Genomic DNA, 19,049 nt, shown 5'->3' with positions numbered 1-19,049 from the left:
TGTATTTTTCTTCTATTTGAAAAAGGCAGAGTAGATCAGCCCCAAGTTAATTCCTCCCCAGCCAGTTTATTAAGAAAAGTAAAGTGCAATATCTCAGATTTAAGCCCTCCCCCAAACAGTGGAAGAGCCAGCTCTTTCCATAGCTGTGCTTTCAGGAGGATGGGTGGTAGCGGGTTAGTCTGGGGAGAGGGCGGCAGGGTCTGCAGAAGCACAGGCTCAAACTGAGAGCCTCTCTTGCTCCTGCAGCCCCACTGCTCTGCTCACCACTTCCTCCTCCCCGGTTCCCCAAATGAGCTTCAGAGCTGGCTTTCAGCATCGGCTCTTCCAGAAAGCAACTCGCTTTCCCTTGGCAGTATATCATCCTCATCCACTTTTTTGGTTCATACTTCTTTTACAATGTTTTGTTTTAGGCTTGGTTTGTTGTTGTTTTATTTTCCACCAAGTCAAAAATGTTTCCAGCGCCACACTGTCACACCCGTGAAGGGACAACCTCTTAGTAAAAAGTGCTTATTTTTTGTACCTCACTATATACATGGTGGCACGTAAGACATCTGGCAATAGCCAACCACCAAAAGATCTATTAAAATTAAGAAAGTAATTAAGCACACACACAGAAAAATAATTAGTTGCCTAATAGTCTCAATGCAATTAAAGTTGGCGGCAAGCATCGTAAACACTGCCTGCGCCTGGATTCCTCCTGGCGGTGCTTGGAACTGTCAGGGGCCGGGCTGTGGCTCTGCTGCTTCCCTCGCTGACCTTTGCATCTCAGAGGCAGATGCTATCAGTGACCCCAGTAAGAGTCAGAGACATCTTGGAGTCACAGATTACAGTATCTCTCTCACTTCATTCCCGTTGTCACAAGTCCATTATCGGCTTATTCACTGTGACAGCTACAGCTCTCTCCTCCTGCTCCCTAGCTTCTACTTTCTCTATAATACTGTTCTGTGCCCCCACATAAGGCGCTCTCAATTCCGCTGCTGCCCCACAGACTGCTCTGTTAAAACACTTTCAAAGACCGGTTATTTTAATCCCATCACGTCTAAATTCTTTGGTCTAGCTTTCAGCTTCCTAACCTGGCCTCACCCCCCACTACTTAACGTAAACCCCCAGCTCCAGGTTGGAAGGGTTTCTGGTTCCCTCTCTGAGGCCTTAGCTCCCCACACCTCCCATGCACTCTGAGCTTTTTCTACCTCTCCTCACCCAGAGCCCCAGACCACTGCAATGGTTTCCCTTTTTCCCCCCCAGATTCCTTCTTGTCTTCACCACAGATCTCTACTGACGTCCATTGTCTGCTGTTGTTTCACATGAGTAACTTCTGTCATTTTCACTTGGTTGTAACATCCTGACAGTAAGGACCAGAGTTACTATTCTGAATCCTCTACAGCACCCAGCACATATTAGGTGCCTAACAGACACAGCATTTATGACTACCCCTGGATATTGGAACCCAGAGCTGGGGTGTCACCTCCCGTGTGGGTGTGCATGCATTTTCCTCCCAGGTACAGACCTCAGCCTGTTTCCCCAGGAAGACAGGTACTTCATGCTCCTCACCTATGGCTCCGTCTTCCCTTCCTTTCCCGCCCGCTGGCTCTCTCCTGCTGACTGCGGGGGACTCTTCATTTTAATGGCTCTCCCTTAAGCAATCATCCTTCTCTATTGTTTTCTCTGATCACAGGTCCCTCCCCTCTGCAGAATTAACTTCAGGATCTGGTCCTCTATTTCCCTCTATTTCCCTTCAAGTATCTTTTAAACTACAGTATGGTTATGTTGATTTCTCTCCTCCCCCACCAGACCTGTGAGAACCATAAATACCGGTGCCATGGTCCAATCCCAGGTAGCAGAGGGGCACGATATAACAGGTACGGAACAGATACTGTTGTGTTTTACTCAATGAGCTCTCATCTAAGGCCCAAGACTCACACAAATTTTAAGAACTCACATTTTATTCCTAGCGAAAGTTAACTCTAGCCACAGAAGGTGGTTGAGGAGTCCTTCTTCCCAGCAGGTGTGGGGGGAAGGGGCTTAGCCCAGGGGAACCCATCCAGCCTCTGGCTTTGCAAAGTAGGATTCTGGAGACTCCTGTTACTCGGGGGGGGGGGGGGGGGGGGGGGGGGGAGCTACATTTAAAGGCAGTTTCCCCTGAGATCCACATTCTCCCTCCAGCCCTTTGAAGCCGGCTCCCTCCTTCCTACCTGCTTTCTGGGAAGAGGGGAGACAGAAACAGACCTAAACAAAACTGATTATTATGGAAAGTTTGTGTTTCACACTCTCCCATCTGAGCTCCTGGCCCACATCTAGAAACATTTCTTCCCCAATCTCAGGAACCTTAGATCCAAAGTTCCTGCAACCTTTCATATCTCTGAAAGACAAATCTCTTAAAAACACCGTCACTGACGGCAGCTAGATCTCAGGAGCGGGGCACTCTGGTTAAATAGATCACCTTGAAGTGCAGGTGACTACTAGTAACCACCATCCTTCCTAAAACTTCCCCAGTGTATCTGCACATCACAGGAGCCCTATTATTTTAATTAAGCACAAAATAAGGTAAATTCAGCTGAAGCAGAAAAAACCTTCCCAGTGTCTTTCTGAAGAAGCAGGCAGACACCTGGCCCTACCTTAGCTGGAGATTTTCGGGCGCTTCAGAGCAGCTCCTTGGTTCCCTCAGCCCTCTCCCTCTAAGGATCCCAGAGAATACTGGACTGCCCCCTCCCCAACGTTGGCTCCAGTTTATCTTCCTCCTTCTCAGGACTACCCCCTGCCTTTTTTACTTTTCCTGGATTCCAGTCTGTGCTTTGATTAACTGTTTGATTTGGAACCTGGTCCCCTGCCTTCCCTGAATTCAACTTCAGAGAGCTCTTTAACCGCACACAGGCGCCTTCAGGGAGAGGCCTACCAGGTCCTGAGCTTTGGTACGATTTAAGGAAACACCCCAAGGACAATGCACAGTAGAAGCACACAAAACACATTGTTCTTTCTCAAATATTTGTTGAGCCGAGGAACTGTCCTAGGTACAATGGTGAACAAAACAGACACTATCTCTGTCCGCATTGAACTTACACCATGGCAGGGAAAATATTTTTAAAAAGTGAGTTGTTACAAAGATGCAAGCATTTGCACATGCCTTCTTCCTGTAACCCCTGTCCCCAGAAAACGAAATTCGATTGCCTCATACTCCCAACCCCAAAGCCTGCGAAACTTTCTGCTACCTCTTGTCTTCTCTCCCTTTCCCTCCCCTATTTCTTCTCTTTCTTCTTCCTTCCTTTAGCACCCCAGGAACTCCAAATTTTCAGCTCTCTCCAAATGTGGGAGTACCTAAATCCACCCAAGTGCTCAGCAAGGAAATAAAAATACACTTTCAATTGACCACAATCCATCTTTTCTGGGTGTTTGCATTTACAAATATGAAAAATAATAATAATACTCTTCCTTCTTTCCTTCCTTTGGTCTTCCCTTCGTTCTATTGCTGTCTCATTCACAATTTTCAAAGTGAGGCTAACTATTTACAAAAAGGGAGGGAGGGAGTTCACCTAATAATTTCCCAGCTGGGACTAGGACAAGCTCACAAGCTTTTTAAAAGTGTTCCCACTTTGCATAACCACAATCTTGGAGGAAGGAAAAAAGCCCTAAGACACAGACCACTGGCTACTCTTTTATTATTTTATTTTATTTTTTGTAGATTCTAATACTTGGCAAATAACTCAGGGTGAGAAAATCACAGCCCCCAATGAGCCTTCTTCTGAATAAGGGGTGCGGCTAAAGTGATTTTTTCCTTTGCTGATAGCTAGTAGATTTGTTTTCATTCAATATGTCCTGCATCAACAAGAGAAGCACAAAGGAAAATTTCATAATCTGATAAATATAAACAGATCACTGAACTGAGAGAAACTGCCAAATTTTTTTGGGATTATTAATGGAAACATTATGCTTTTTATTTCATTTACAGACCCACGTATTTGAATAATTGCCCACTGATTTTATAAAGTGTGGAGGGAATAAAATCTTCCATATTTGAGTGTAGAAATCTAGAATAAAGAGAGTTCAAAACACATTAAGCCTAGAAAATGCTTCGATACCCATAAAGTTACATGAAAGAAGGAACATAGAACAAAATGAAAACCAATAACCACGAGATCACTAATATCTTGAACAAAACTGGGATGAGTTTTCTATTCTGCCAATTTTTGCAGCTAAACTTTGTATCAGATACCTGGAAAGTATGTCTGGAATGAAGGTACTAAAATATTTATTCTGAATTGTTCAGGTAAGAGAAAGTAAATATATAAATATATATATATATAAACTGAATGTAGTAGCAGAATAGAACCTTGGATCACATTATAGATGCAAACCCGTAACACGGCGTGGCCTAAAGATGTCCCTGAAATCATCTACTCCAGCCCCTTTATTTTGCAGAAGAGCTGTGTTGAGACTCACAGAGTTTATATCATTTAACATTGCTAATTAGTAAGTATGTAGCAAAAGAAAGACTACACCTCTGATCTTCACGCTTCCAATTCAGACCTCTTCAAATGCACAGGTATGCCCACACATACAGAGTATTCACACACACAGATATGTGTTTGTGTCTATATAGTTAAAGATGGAGGGAAAGAGCTCAAATGAAATACTGAACTCAATTTAAAAAAAATAGTTCTCTTTCTTCCTCTTTTTCTCTTGATTAATGATGAGCATTTATGGAGTACTTGTAAGTGCCAGGCATTGTGCTCAGCACTTCACTTACGTTAATTCATCCTCACAGTGCCCCTCTAACAGGCACTCTTATCCCTCCTTCCACGACCAGCCAGTGAAGGCTTGGTGGTGCAATGCATGTGTTTAAGGGCACTCGGGCTGCCCTTGAGAGCCTCACTCACAGGCTTCACTATTTACAGGAGGTGCATTTTGTTCGATCAAAAGTGGAACAAAGAGTGAAGGCTTCTGAACCAAATTACTTTATTACACACTTTCTGAATTGTGTTTGAAATGAACATCGCTGCTGTTAATAAGTAGAGCAGAATCAGATGGCTGCAGTTTAATAACAGCTGTGGTTGATGCTGTATGCAGCATATGGAGAAGGAAATTACCTTCCAACCCTCTTCCACGGGCTTATATCAAACAGATTCTCACACCTCGTCCTGAACCTCTTCTGTGGGGCCAAGGAAAGGGACTGCGTCTCTGCCCTCTTCAGTCACACAGACAGGGAGAGCAGGGTGCAAAGGAGAGTCTCAGCCTTATCCAAAACCATTGAAGTTTTGCCAGTGCTGAACTTAACAATGCCACTGGAGACAGAAAGAGGCGGCTCGCATTCCATCTGGCATGTGGTGCCCTCTATTGTGCCTTTTGAAATTCTGCGGGTGGGAGGGAAAGCAATTTGTAGGGTTGGTTGATATTTTTCTTTTATGCAAATGCACCGCTGTTGGAAAACTCCGTCTGCTTCTCATTAAATTTGAAATTCCCAAAGGCAAAAGGCCACACCTCCCTTCTTTATTGTGCATGATGCCCAACACATTATGGATGGTTAATAACTGTCACGTCATTTTCATACCGAATTGACTAAGACTGACATTTTCCCATGAGCCATGTTTGCTTCAATTTCTCAACAAATCTCACAAAGTGAGGTTGGTGTTCCTTGCTTGAATCTCTTCCCTAAATTCCCATTAATGCTTCATTCACCTTTTCCCTGGGCCAGTGGACTTCCCCCGGCCCCCCATCTCTTTCACTCTACTTCCCCACTCCCACCTGCAGAATCTACATGTGACTCTGACACCCTATTTCATATCAGTTCCAACCCCAAAATGGAAGCCCTCTGCTCTATGTACACTTTATGACACTTCTGGGGAAGCCTTTGACAAGGCTTAAGAACTTAGCTATTCCTAGTATGGACATTTTTAGGAGAAAATTTCTGTTTTCATAAGGATTTTTATACCTTTTGTTTTCTGAGAAATTTTTAAAAAATGAATTAGAAAATAAAAAGGATAATCAATAAAATAGTCAAGAGCAGGGATCTTGTTTTATCCATCTTTGTACCCCAGTTCACGGCACATGGAAGGCAGTCAGTGCATCCCGATCAGAATAAGTGTTCCTATTTCCCCTCAATTATTTCCAAAAGCAATTCAACAGTAAGACTGCTATGCAACATGTGAGGCAGAGCAGTCATGACATCAGGATATTCCTTATCAAATGGCCCCGGTGAAGTACTAAATATGAGATATCATGAGGACTTTCTCGTACAAGTACAAAATAAAATAAAACCCAAAGGGGAAGCGTATGACTCTCTCTCACTGATACTTCTTTGAATGCTTGAGCTTAGATTGAAGACTCAAACTCTAAAACATCAGCAACGATTTTAAGCATTTTCCTGATTCACAGAACAAGAAGGATGTGTTGCAAAGGTTATTTCATATATTAGAGAATAGGAGGCATCTTTAGGCATTTAGAATAAGAATGCAGTCTGGATTTCTGACAGGACTCTGGCAGACTTCTAGTTCCATTCTCCTGCTTTCCTGGCAAGTCTAAAGGCCTTCACCTTCTGCAGTGCGTGGAGGAAACCGACCTATGTGGAAATATTCATGCACACACAACCCCCCCCTCCCCCCAAATACTGCCCCAGTGGATAAAAAGAGAGGCTTGCTTTAATCAGGGCCCAATTTCAGTTTCCAAAAACTTATAAAAGATAAAACAAAATTCCCAAGAAGCAGAAAGTCTTCATAGTTATGACTCAGAACAGGAGACCAATTTTGCAATATTTCCTGTAGCAAGAGTTGTATTTACTAGGATTTGGGACTTTCTCCACTTTTTTCTAAATTCCTCTTCTGAAAAAAGTTGTTTCTTCAAATCTGCTTAACACTATTGAGAATACTAAGTTCCAAGAAAGCAAAATAACTTCTGTTCATTCATTTACTCATTCCCTTCACTATCATACTGATTTCTTATTTTTGCAGTTTTCTCTTTTTATAAACTGTCAAAAACTAAGCTCTCAGGGTTCTTGAGAGTTCAATACCTTATAGCTCCATTTGTAACAAAATTACAAATCATTTAAATGTAAACTTGTAATTATTGTGTAAATAAACTGAATTTTTCAATGTGTTATATAAAACATGATAATTTTATAAGTGGAACAAATTATAAATATAATAGATCTGATTATAATTAAATTATATTGTTATTTAATAATTAATGATCACTGTCTAATTTAACATTAACTTATAAATATATTATATTTTATAATGTTATATATAATATATACTTATAATGTTATATGATATATTAGGGATATTAAATTATATATAATAATAGTCATCAGGGTGCTTAATTCCTCACCAGGTATTCTACCCCAAACAATTAGCCCAAGCCAACCAGAGCCAGCCCATTCCCTTTGTCCATAACTGATTTAAGCAAAGACTGTGGCTCAATGTTGGCCAGTGACAGGTGAGGTAAAGTATACTGAAGGCCTTCTGGGAAAGTTTCTTACTCCCAAAAAGACACTAAAACAAAGAATGTCTTTCACACACCTGGAACTTCTGTAGCCACCTTGTGACCACTTATGTCACGTTTCATAATGCATACATTTATTTGGTTCTTTTTATGTACAAGGAACTGCTCTAAGTATGAACTCATTCAGTTCTCACTCCATCCATATAGGTAGGTAATTACCTCATCCTTTAGGTGAGGACACTGAGGCACCCAGAGGTTTAAGGCTATCTTGCCAGTAAGTGGCAAAGCTGGAAGCTGAACCCAGGCAGCCCAGCTCCAGCGTACATTCTCTTAGCCATGAGGATGCTATACCACTTCTCCATGAAAGCTGCTCTGAGCCCCCAGTATGTGCTACCTTCCTTAGGAAAGACCCTGCAGGAAAATAGACTCCTTGGATATTCCCTGAGCAAATTATGGCCTGGATGCAGGACAGAGAATACAGGAGTGAGGGCAGTAAGATTCTGATGAAGGTAGGATAGCGGGTGGGAAGGATCAGAGAGCATGAGGCCTAGTGGGCTTCACAAAGGACGGGATGCTGAGGCCTGGGGAAGGGAAGAGAAGAGCAAGAGTAGTCAGCAGTTTAACAACAGCCACAGTTTAGTGCAGACCTACTATATACCTGGCCCCTCATATATATTATTTATAGGTTTTATAACCCATGAACCCCATAAAGATGGTATTCTTGCCATTCTCATTTCATAGATGAGCAAAGTGAGGCTTAGAGACATTGGATACCTTGCTGGTAAAGGGCTACGCCGGCATGTGAACGAGGACTGCCCAGTTCTAAAGCCTTGCTTCCTAACCAGCCACCATTCTGAACATCAAGGGCACCAGCAGGCAAGGTGAGAGAGAAGAAGAGACTCTAGTTCAGGACTGTGCTGAGGTCCCTGGTCTTCCCTCAAAGCCCACGGCTCTAGGACATCTTCCCCATTCCCAGGGGCCTCCAAATGAAAGGCTCAGATCTTTCAAGGAAAGTTTCCAAGGTCATCTGCTTTAAGTTGCTAGAAAAAGGAATAACTCTTTCCCACCCTGCCCCCAGCAACCAAACACTGGAAACAACCTAATGTCTTCATGATGTCGTAGGAAGAAAATGGCTGAGATTGTTTTTCTTTAATTTTTCCAAAAAATAAAAACACACCACATTCCGCTTTAACCCAATTGTAGGAAAAACAAATTACTGCCCTTCTGCTCCTTCCCCACACTCTTACCAGGAATTATAAGTGAATGAAAACCATGGAAGGAGGGGTGGGGGTGGGGGTTATATTTGAAATGGTTGAAAATTCAGGGCTCAAGTATTCAACCTATACATATTCTAATCCTCCCCAGGGATATTTTTTTATTGCTTTTCAGAAAAACTATACATATTTTAAAATAATGAAATATAAGACCCTGCATGTATAAGCAACTGGTGAGTTAGTCCACAAACACAGTCATTAATTTTCCCATCAAAAATTTGAGGTGCTTTGAGGAAGGACATATCTGTGTGTCCCTCAGTCATGGGTAGAGTGGAAAGAACAATGGGGACTGAAGTGATGTCGAATCAAATGCTGGCCATGCCCCTTGGCCTGGTCAGCTTCAGGCCCTCCCCTTGCAAACTGCAGGTAATTCTCATCTCAAAGGATTTCTGGGACAGAAAAGATGCTTAATGGTTTCTTCCATATGAAAATGATTTTTTTAAAAATCATAATCACATGGGAATGTGGTGTTGAACAAATTTTTACTGATGAGCAAGAAAGACTAGGTAGGGAGCATCTGACCTAACCAGTGAGACTTTTTAAAAATAATATGTTTTTATTGATTTCAGAGAGGGAGAAACATCAATGATGAGAGAGTCATTGATCGGCTACCTCCTGCACGTCCCCTACTGGGGATTGAGCCCAAAACCCAGGCAAGTGTCCTGACCCGGAATCAAAGTGTGATCTCCTGGATCTTGGGGCGATGCTCAACCACTGAGCCACACCGGCTGGGCCAGCAAGACATTCTTGATGGGGAGGGGGAATGAAACCTAAACAAACACTGTTGTCAAGGGAGGTTGTAAATATCACTTTAGCATTTATAATGATAAAAATTAGTTATTCCTCAAGTTATTTAAAAAGAAAGTGATGGCCAGAGAACTCTCCTCAGATCTCAGGAATCCTGCCTGCTTGACTGGAAGCAGAGGGTAGAAGGGCCAGATGAGCTTTTCTGCAAAGCCCCTGAGAGGTGATTCTCCCTAAGAATCTCTTTTGCATCTACTTCTCTGTATGCTATTTGACAGGACATTCTTATACAATCAGAAATATCAATTCCATTAGGATTTGCAAAGCAACATAAACAAAACCCTCTCACGAAATGATGCAAATGGCTTTGAACGTTTCATAGAAATCCAGTTGGACCAAGTCAGACTCTCATTCCCTGCCTCTAACTTATCTCTCTGCCCTGGGTCAGTCCTCTGCCTGATGTTATACCCCTTCCATCTAGAGATGTTTGGAAAAGGTGCTGCTGAAAGGACAGTCTCATGCTGAGCTTATTTAGTCATTCCCCACAGGAAATGATGGAAATTCCAGGCATTCTTATCAGAGAAAGGGGTGAACTCTGCTGGTGTCAGTCTTGAAGGGCTGTGGTGAGAGGAATGTGTGCAGCCCTCCTTTGTAGTTGGAGGTGGATAACTTCAAAGCGGCGCCTTCTCCAAACCCAGAGATGAAGCCAGCCTTCTGGGAAGGGTCCCAGGAGAGGAGAGACAGGCAGCCTGGTCCCCAAGCCCAAACAACCACAAGTCGAGGCATCAAAGTGTTTATCTTGAGCAGCTTCCCAAAGACAGTTCAGCATCCTCTTGGTAAACTCTTCAGTCCTCTCCGCACTGAAAGCAGAAACTCATCATGTGCCTCACAAAGAGCCTTTCTCTCTGGCTATTTGGCTAGGCATCTTGGTGCTGCTACTTTTCAGAAGCCCAAGTGGTTCTCTATACTGTTAGACATCCAGTTCCTCTGAACCTTTTGGCAAGAAACAGTTCAATGATTTTACTTTAGTCACTGGTTTGGAGGATAGGTTTGGGAGAATGGAAGGTAAGGAGTGTGTGTGTGTTGGGACTGGGGTGAGAGGGGGAGTTCTGGAACAGGGCTGAGCTCTACTCAATACAGATTTCTCAGGCTGCTTCCACATGCCCAACGTTGTGCAGGTTAAACTGTTAAAACATATTCTTACTCATCTGAAATTATTATCCAAGGGAAAAGAAAAAGCCCAGCTTGTTTAAGACTATTGGTTCAGGGAAGCCTGTGAAGTTGTGAGTAAACAAAACTATTCAAGGACTCACTTAGGAAAAGGCATTGGAAACCCCTATTTTTGGCTGTAACCCCTAAATAATTTTTCAGTATTTCTCTTACAACTTTTCCACTTAGTTTTTACAAAAGACAAATTCTACTCCATAGAGAATGCCTCCTTTTACTTTTTGTTGCTGTTCCACAGTTTGCAATTTTTCAGATTTTTTTTCTCTCATAGCTATAAATACTGCCTATAGCTGAGACCCAAGGAAGCAACTTTGCCAAACACAAACAACAAATGTTTCCAGCTGCCCCAGTTGCTCACTGTCGACCCTTAAATCTGACCTGTGGAACCATGTATCTCCTGCTCCTCAGTCATTCCAACTCTGGACACCCTATTATTTTCCAAAGATAGCACAAGAGATCCCAATGCAACCAGTGAAACAAATGCGGTCTGCCCCCACCCCCTCAGCACAGAAAGGGGCAAGCAGACTCCAGAGGGAGGGCCCACGACATTCAGAGTGGTGCAAGTCATTATACCCAACACTGCCTGCCATGGGGCTGGGGCAGACAGCCACTGTCCCCAGGCCTTCTTGCCTCTCTCAGTTCTCAGCAATAAAGCAGGGGGTGTGAATCCACGAGGCTGCTGAAAACCAAAAGGTTTCAGGGACCTACTAAATCCTAGACACCATGTTCAAGCAGCAGGACCAAATAGTTGAAGAAGAAAGAACCTAATATCGGAATAATGGGCAACACTTAGGGGATGTTCACATGTGTCAGGCACTGTGCTAACCCAGGATCACACTTAATTCCTCAACATCCCCATGGAGTAGGCCTATTATGACCCAGATTTTACAAGTGAGGAAACTGAGACTTTACAATTTTAAACAACAATGTACCCAAGGCACAGACTTGGTGAGTATTGGAACTCAGATCCAAAACACACACCAGGTTCCAGCGTCCACTCACTTAACCACTGCCTACCACTGCACCCCATTGTCCCCAGAAAAGATGAAAAGCAGCCATTGAGTGGGAAAGATGACACCTGGCCTGCTGGCCTCATGCAGTTGTTGTGAAGGAAGAATACATTTGTAAGTCCTTTGGGAAGATAAAAGTGACACACACAAATGTGAGCTGGCCTGGCTAGTGTGGTTCAGCGGTTGAGCATTGACCTATGATCCAGAAGATTGAGGTTTGATTCCTGGTCAGGGCACATGTCTAGGTTGTGGCTTGATCCCCAGTGGGGGATGTGCAGGAGGCAGCCGATCAGTGACTCTCTCATCACTGATGTTTCTCTCTCTCTCTCCCTCTCCCTTCCTCTCTCTGAAATCAATAAAGATATATTTTAAACAACAACAACAAAAAATGTGAGCTGGATTTGTTATAATCACTTCCACGTGGGTTAAAGGGTAGGGTCTGGAACTCACCCCTCTTCCCACACTTCTCCCCTTCTCCTGTGGAATGCTGATGCACTTATCCCTTGGAACTGAAATGTCATTTTCTTACCTCCTATTCCCTATCACTTTCATGAAAAAACAAATTTTTTTAATTTGAATGCATTCAGGGTAATCATAGGACTAATCAGGAGGTTTCAGAAGACGTGTATCAATTTATCGCAAATTCCAATTTTATAAATGTATATTTATCCCTTAGAATATGGACTAATTCTCTTTCTCCTCCTGCTAACTATAACAATAAAGGCTTCCAGAGCTATGTGTGCTATTTTTGAAGAAAACAGTAAGTGGGAAATAAGCAGAAGGATATCATTGTAGTATATATAATATTCTATCTATAGAAAATAAAAATTAATATACTGGCAACTCATGTTCCGGAGGATGAACTCAGCCACACTGTAACTATAGCTACATCCCAAATTAATTAGCTCTGCATACTGAGGCCAGAAACGCTGACCCTCAGAGCCTGATTAAATGTTGAAAATGCTCACTTCATTAACCTTTCAAAATCTCCCCTCATCAAAGCATTGGTCAGAGAAGAAAATAAATGGCAAACCCATCAGATTTAACTCTATCTCTTCTTCAGACACATGCCCAGAACTTTGGGAAAGGGGTTAACAAGCATGACATACAAAAAAGCTGAAGAAAAAGAGACCTGGCTGAGACCAAAGTGCAATAATGAATCCTGGAATAGGCAAGGGATGACTGTCCTAAAATAATACCACACCATACTAGATCACTGGAAAAGACCACCCATTTTGCTCTTCATTGTAATATTGTATTGAATTTGAAAAATCACATTATTATTATTTTATTGATTTTAGAGGGAGAGAGAGAGAGAAACATCGATGTGAGAGAGAAATATCCATCACTTGCCTCCCATACACACCTTGACCGGAGATCGACCCTGCAACCTAGGTATGTGCCCTGACTGGGAAACGAACCCATATCCTTTTGGTGTATGGGAAGATGCTCCAACCAATTGAGCCAACTGGCCAGGGCAAAAGCACAATATTATGTAAACAGCCTTGACTTTACCTAGCAAATGTTTCTGAATAACTATATATAAATAACTGAAAACAAGCCACCAGGTAACAATTTGCTAAAACAATGGTCCCTTTGTCCTGTGGATAATTAACCTCTGGCTCATCTGGAGCCTAAATTCAGGTTGTCATCATCGTATTTGCATAAATAAGACATGCTGGAAATGAGACAATAACTAAACCTTCTATGTTATCCAGTCTACTATTGCAAAAATAAAAGCAAAGAATATTCCCACATTCGGAGGTAAATCACACCTTTACATGTCTTCAGGAATGAGGTGTCAGGCCTGTCACACTCCGATGTTCAGCAGTAGCTGTACCAACATGTGCAGAGTAATGACAGCCCTGACTCTCAGGAGAGTGATCATGCCACCTTTCTTTTTATAGTGCTGCGCCTTCAAAGTACTTGTCCATCTGGTATCTCTCTTAGTCTCACCAAAGGCCTGTGAGGTAGACTTACCTACCTGGGCAGATGCAGGATCTGAGGCTCACAGAGTTGAAGTGACTGGTTTCAAGTCACAGAGTGAGTAGGAGCAGGGCCTACAGGGCTGTCCAGTCCCTGAATGCCTCCCCCTGCCCCCCCCGCCCCCCCCCCCCCCCCCGCCTAACTCTGTCCTTCTTTAATACCTGAAGGAATGGGCTCTTCGGTTCTGTTGCTTTCAATGACCAGCTCTGCCCACTTCTTAGGAACTGAAAACCCACTTATCTTCTATAAAACCAAGTCCAGTATCCTAGGTCCTGCAAAAGTGATGAGGCCTCCCTGGTGGGGCCAGGTTGGAATGTTCAGCCCATGTTAAGAGTTCTGGAACTATAGGGACCCTTCTAGGACACAGAGGTGGAGAGGTCACTTCAACCTCACTGCTGGACCCTTCCCCAAAACTACTCCAACCCCATCCAGCTCCAGCTAACTTGCTCGAGAAGAACTTAATCTGGGCCTCAGCTTCCTTATCTGTAAAATTAAAGGCTGATTTAAATCATCTCAAAGGCTCTTCCATCTCCAAAATTCTACTCGACTCCTGGGCTGAATATCCATCATTTTGCCTAAAAGCTGAATCTAAGAATTTTTAACATCAGAACGTCTCTTTCACAGCCTATTCCAAAGTTTCCCATTTTAATTTCATCCCTTTTTCCTACTTGTGTCACTTAGTATCATTCTCTTCACTCCTCCGTTTGTGCTGTCCAGTATTTGTAAATTATTATCACATTTCCTCTGAGTCATCAGTTCATGATCTCCACACATAATCTAACCACAACACATTAAATCCTTTCAGCAACTTACTACTTTTCGTGGTGGTTGTTTTCCACCAAATCCCCACCCATCTAGCTAGTTACATAGTCATCAAATTTTAAATAACATTTCTCTAAAGGTCACTCTTTTTAAAGCAAATTTTTTTTCTCTCGGTTCTTCATGCTTCTACTGATTTCCAACTGCAGATCTGAAATCTACTGATTTCCAAAATATGTAGGCATGTCAACATTTATTTTGCCTTATTTTGACAAGTCTGATCTTCCTCTTTATTTCTGCCTTTCATTTTTGTTTTGTTTTCCTTTCCACTATAATTCTTGATTTCATTTTCACTCCTGCTACCACCATCAGTGAACCCACCATCAGAAAGCAGAACACAGGGTACTCATCCAGAAATATGTAATTGTGTAGATACGGGACAGTATTATGGAGGAAGGGAAGAAGAACTGAACACAAGCCACTCTGCCAGCACATGAATGGAGGAGCTACGGGCTTGGCACCACTGCACTCCCATTTCAAAGCCCTATTTTTCCCCACGAAGATACACAGAAGTGTATGTCCAGAAGGAAAAATGCTAAAGAATGAGGAAGCCAGAGCAGCTGGGGGTTGTCAACTTTAACCAAAGTGCAGCCAGGATGTTTTTTGTTTTTTTTAAAAAGTATATATATCTTCATCGATTTCAGAGAGAGGAAGGGAGAGGGAGAGAGAGAGATAGAAACATGAATGATGAGAGTCATTGATTAGCTGCCTCCTGCAGGCCTCCTACAAGGGATCGAGCCCGCAACCCGGGCATGTGCCCTGACCAGGAATCGAACCGCGATCTCCTGGATCCTAGGTCAGTGCTCAACCACTGAGCCTCGCCCGGCTGGGCCAGCCAGGAAGTAGATTCATTCTCTTTCATATTCTCTGTCATTCTCTCTCTTTCTCTCTCTCTTTCTCTTTCTCTCTCTCTCTCTCTCTCTCTCTCTCTCTCTCTCTCTCTCTCACACACACACACACACACACACACACACACTCTCATTCTTTTCTCCTTTACCCTTTTTCATTTCCTCGGGCCAAAGCACAGAAACAAGCTGGGCGGAAAACCTCAGTGCCCTTGAACCACCTCTGGAACTCTGCAGTAATGTTCACTGGCAGTGCAAAGCCAAACTGCCGAGCGTGAGAAGCGTGGTCAAAGAGAGAAGGGCCCGTGTGCAGCCGATCAGGAGGCAGAGGAGAGGGCATTAGCTCGCCATAGCTGCTTCAACAGATTACCACAAATGTGGTGCTGAAAACAACACAAATTTTTTCTCTTACAATTTTAGAGGCCACAAGGCTGAAATCAGCTTCCGTTGGCCGAAATGAAGATGTTGGCAGGACTGTGCTCTCTCCAGAGGCTCTGAACAGGAAATCCATTTCCTTGCCCTTTTCAGCTTCTAGTGGCCACCCGTGTTTCTTGGCATATGGCACCATCCTCCACCTTCAGAGTATATCACTCCAGTGCCTGCTTTCACCATCATACTGCCTTCTCCTCCAGGTGTCAAATCTCCTTCTCCATCTCTCTTATAAGGACACTTGTGATTGCATTTAGAGCCCACCCAGATGACCCAGGATAATCTCTGCATCTCAAGTTCTTTAACTTTATCACATCTGCAAAGCACTTGTTGCCATACAAGGTTACATTCAGGTTCTAGGGATCAGGGTGTAGACATTTTTTGGAGCCATTCATTATCCAGCCTACCACAGAGCACTTGTGTCTAGCTGGGCTTCTAGAAAAAGTCTTCTCACTGTCTACTAGCATTGACTGAGTTATAAGCATGGGGCCTGAGGAAAAAGGAAAGATGTTTTCTAAATATAAAAACAGAGACATTCCAGGTATTTTTGCCCCTGTCTTGTCATAGGTTTATCTTTCCCACCATGTTTTGCCTATTACACCATCTAGTTTGTACCCAGCAAACCCCATAAGCATCCTGTGCTTGAGCACAACTCCTGCTCCACTGCCATCAGCATTGTGAGAAATCATCCACCTGTTTACAGAAACTCAATTTCCAACCAAGATTGGGCCTCAGAGCCACACACGTCCATGTGTGTTTAAGGTCCGCCAAAGGTCTTGTTACTGTAACCCAGATTGAGCACGGAGAAGGAAAGAGCTTTGTTGGAACTCACCAAACCTCTTGTAACCGAAGGATTGCATCTCCTCCTCCTCTGCAAAGTCGTCTGCAAGAGAAGAAAAGACACAGTGTTAACCCTGGTGAGGCCCGGAAGTTCAGGGTCAGTGCAGGACTCAACTTGCGATCTCCACCTGCTGCACCTCCCCTTCATCACAGTGGCTTTCCTTCTGTTCCTGGAACACACCACACTTTCTGAGAAAGGCCGCAGGGTCTTCCTCCTGTTCTTTATGTGACTCCTTCTAATTCAGGTCTCAACTAAACAATGACACTTTTGAGATGCCTTTCCAAACCACCGCCCAGCCATTCCCTGTCACACCACCTGATATCCTCATTTATGTGTGTGTCATCATGAGTCCTGTAAGCAGAAACTTTTTCTGTCTTGCTTCAAGAATGAATTCCCTTTCTTAAAATGGTGCCTATCACAGAGCAGGGGCTTAATAAAGTTTGTTGAATGAATAAGTAATTAACTATCCAAAGAGTTAAATGATCTGCACATGACTGAGTCCACAGCCCTCCCTTTCAGATGTTGGGCTCTGTGGTCATCTCTTCCACCAACTGTGGCATCTCAGGAGCCCAGCATGACTCCTGAAATGACAACCAAATCCTTCCCCACTCTCCTCCCAGTGGATAACTGGGACAAATGGTTTCCCAGTAAATGCATTTCAAAAGACAAACTTGCTGTGGAAATTCCTAAATTTAGAGCCACTGTGGAAACAAGAGAGGTTATGTCAGACCAAGCTTTCTACCAAAGAAGCCTAAATCTCCTTTCTCATGTGAACATGATGCGATTCCTTCTCACATCAATATAGAATGTCTCATTTCACAGTTCTACCAGATGTGGGTTCTGGCAATTAATTGTGCAATTAAAGGACATTTTTGATGACAAGTAAAGGTGTCAAGACCAGGCCGTTCCAGGGAACCCTAACGAATTATTCTTGAGTTGGTCACCATTACTGCACCAGCACCCAGCTTTCTCCCCACATGCCATTCAGTTTGAAAGCATTGATTGGCACTTGCTATGGCCCAGAGACTGCAAGGCAGTGGGGCTTCAGAAGTGAGTGAGGCATGGTCCCTTCCATCAAGATACCGACAGGCTTTCAAGGAAGAGAGGCAAGTAGCAAGAAAATAAAGCCTCTGTGGTCATCTTTTCAGCCCCCCAAGAGGACACAGGACCTGGCTACATCTGAACCTTGAAGTGTTATGGAGAAACCAAAGATGTATGATATCTGTAATACAATGTGGTGAACCTCAGAACCCTAGTTTGTTATAAAATGCTATGGAAACACATGTAAGGGAGCAATTACCTTCTAACAGAGAATGGAGACGTGTGATATCTTTGTGTTTTACCATTGGTTCCTTATCCATAGAACAGAGCAGAGATGTTGTTTGGAATCTAGAAGGCCAGGTGTTCATAATTAAAGTAGTCTTCTGATGTTAAAGATTAAAGCTCTAGTTCTTTCTACATGGAAGAGCATGCTTCCAACCAAGAGAACAGCACCTTTCTCACTGACTCAGAAATGAGTTAGTTCAACAAATACCAATTTAATCCCCTACTTTACTAAGTAATTCTATCCTATTAATGGCTGAGCGGCTGGGTCTAGTCCCAGTTAAATAGAAATCCTCACCTGCTGCTTCTGCTTAAAAAGTGATGCATTTACTCATTCATTCATTCAATCATTGCTTACAGTCTAGGGGAGTTGATGAGACACGAACATAAGTAACGATGCCACCCAGACGTCAGCTTCCCCTGCCAGCTCCAGCCCATCCACCGCTGTGCCCAGTCTGCAAAGGAACATACTCACGCGCCACCGGTGTGGGCCAAGGAGGCATCACAGTGGGAACAAAAGAGCAGTTTATGCTGCATTCCCAATAAAAACAGCTTAAAATTTCCCATTAGACATTTCTGTTCTCCCAGAAAGCTTCTTTTCAGCAGGCCCACCATTAGTTTGCTTGTTTGTTTGTTTGTTTCCTTTTTCCTCTCTGATCTTTCTCCCATGAAGAATTTAGTCTGACTGACTCCTCTCTCCTTCCTGAAATTTCCCTGGGAACTTCAAATGTCTCATATTTTTGTTATTAAAGCATTCCAGCTCTGCCTTCCAAATTAACATGCCCAAACTCATTAGGGGGTTCAAGAAAACAAAGGCCTTAAGGCGACCCCCTAATAGAATGCAAGGAGGATCTTCTGCTTCTTGTCTTAAACTTCATCCAAAAAGAATCAGGAATTCTTACAGCAGCTGCTAAAAGAATACAAATTTCTATCTCATCCAACTCTAAAGCTACACAGAAAATTTTACGAGACGTAAGGGGTAAAAGCATCACAAATAATGTCTGACTGGGATTATTGGGAAGGTCTCATGGAAAAGTGTCTTAACTCAGTCATTCTTAATTTTTTTCTTTGGACTGAAAAAAAGAATTTGGGAAACACTGCATACTCTATCCCTTTCTTA

The 19,049-nt window shown here is 43.1% G+C and overlaps 1 protein-coding gene across 1 annotated transcript in view; it reads right to left on the bottom strand.

Annotated features, from left to right (window-relative positions):
• The window catches only part of COLEC12 (collectin subfamily member 12), a 169,692-nt gene that overhangs the window by 133,228 nt on the left and 17,415 nt on the right, over nt 1–19,049 (bottom strand). Inside the window, exon 2 of the mRNA XM_087818988.1 lies at nt 16,598–16,648. Within this exon, the coding sequence (XP_087675114.1) occupies nt 16,598–16,648 (51 nt within the window). The remainder of the gene's footprint in view (nt 1–16,597; nt 16,649–19,049) is intronic.

This window comes from Miniopterus natalensis, chromosome 7, assembly GCF_054644295.1.
Source record: "Miniopterus natalensis isolate mMinNat1 chromosome 7, mMinNat1.hap1, whole genome shotgun sequence".
Lineage (NCBI taxonomy): Eukaryota > Metazoa > Chordata > Mammalia > Chiroptera > Miniopteridae > Miniopterus > Miniopterus natalensis.
Note: the sequence above shows the minus strand (reverse complement) of the source record. Positions and strands in the feature narration are given on the sequence as shown.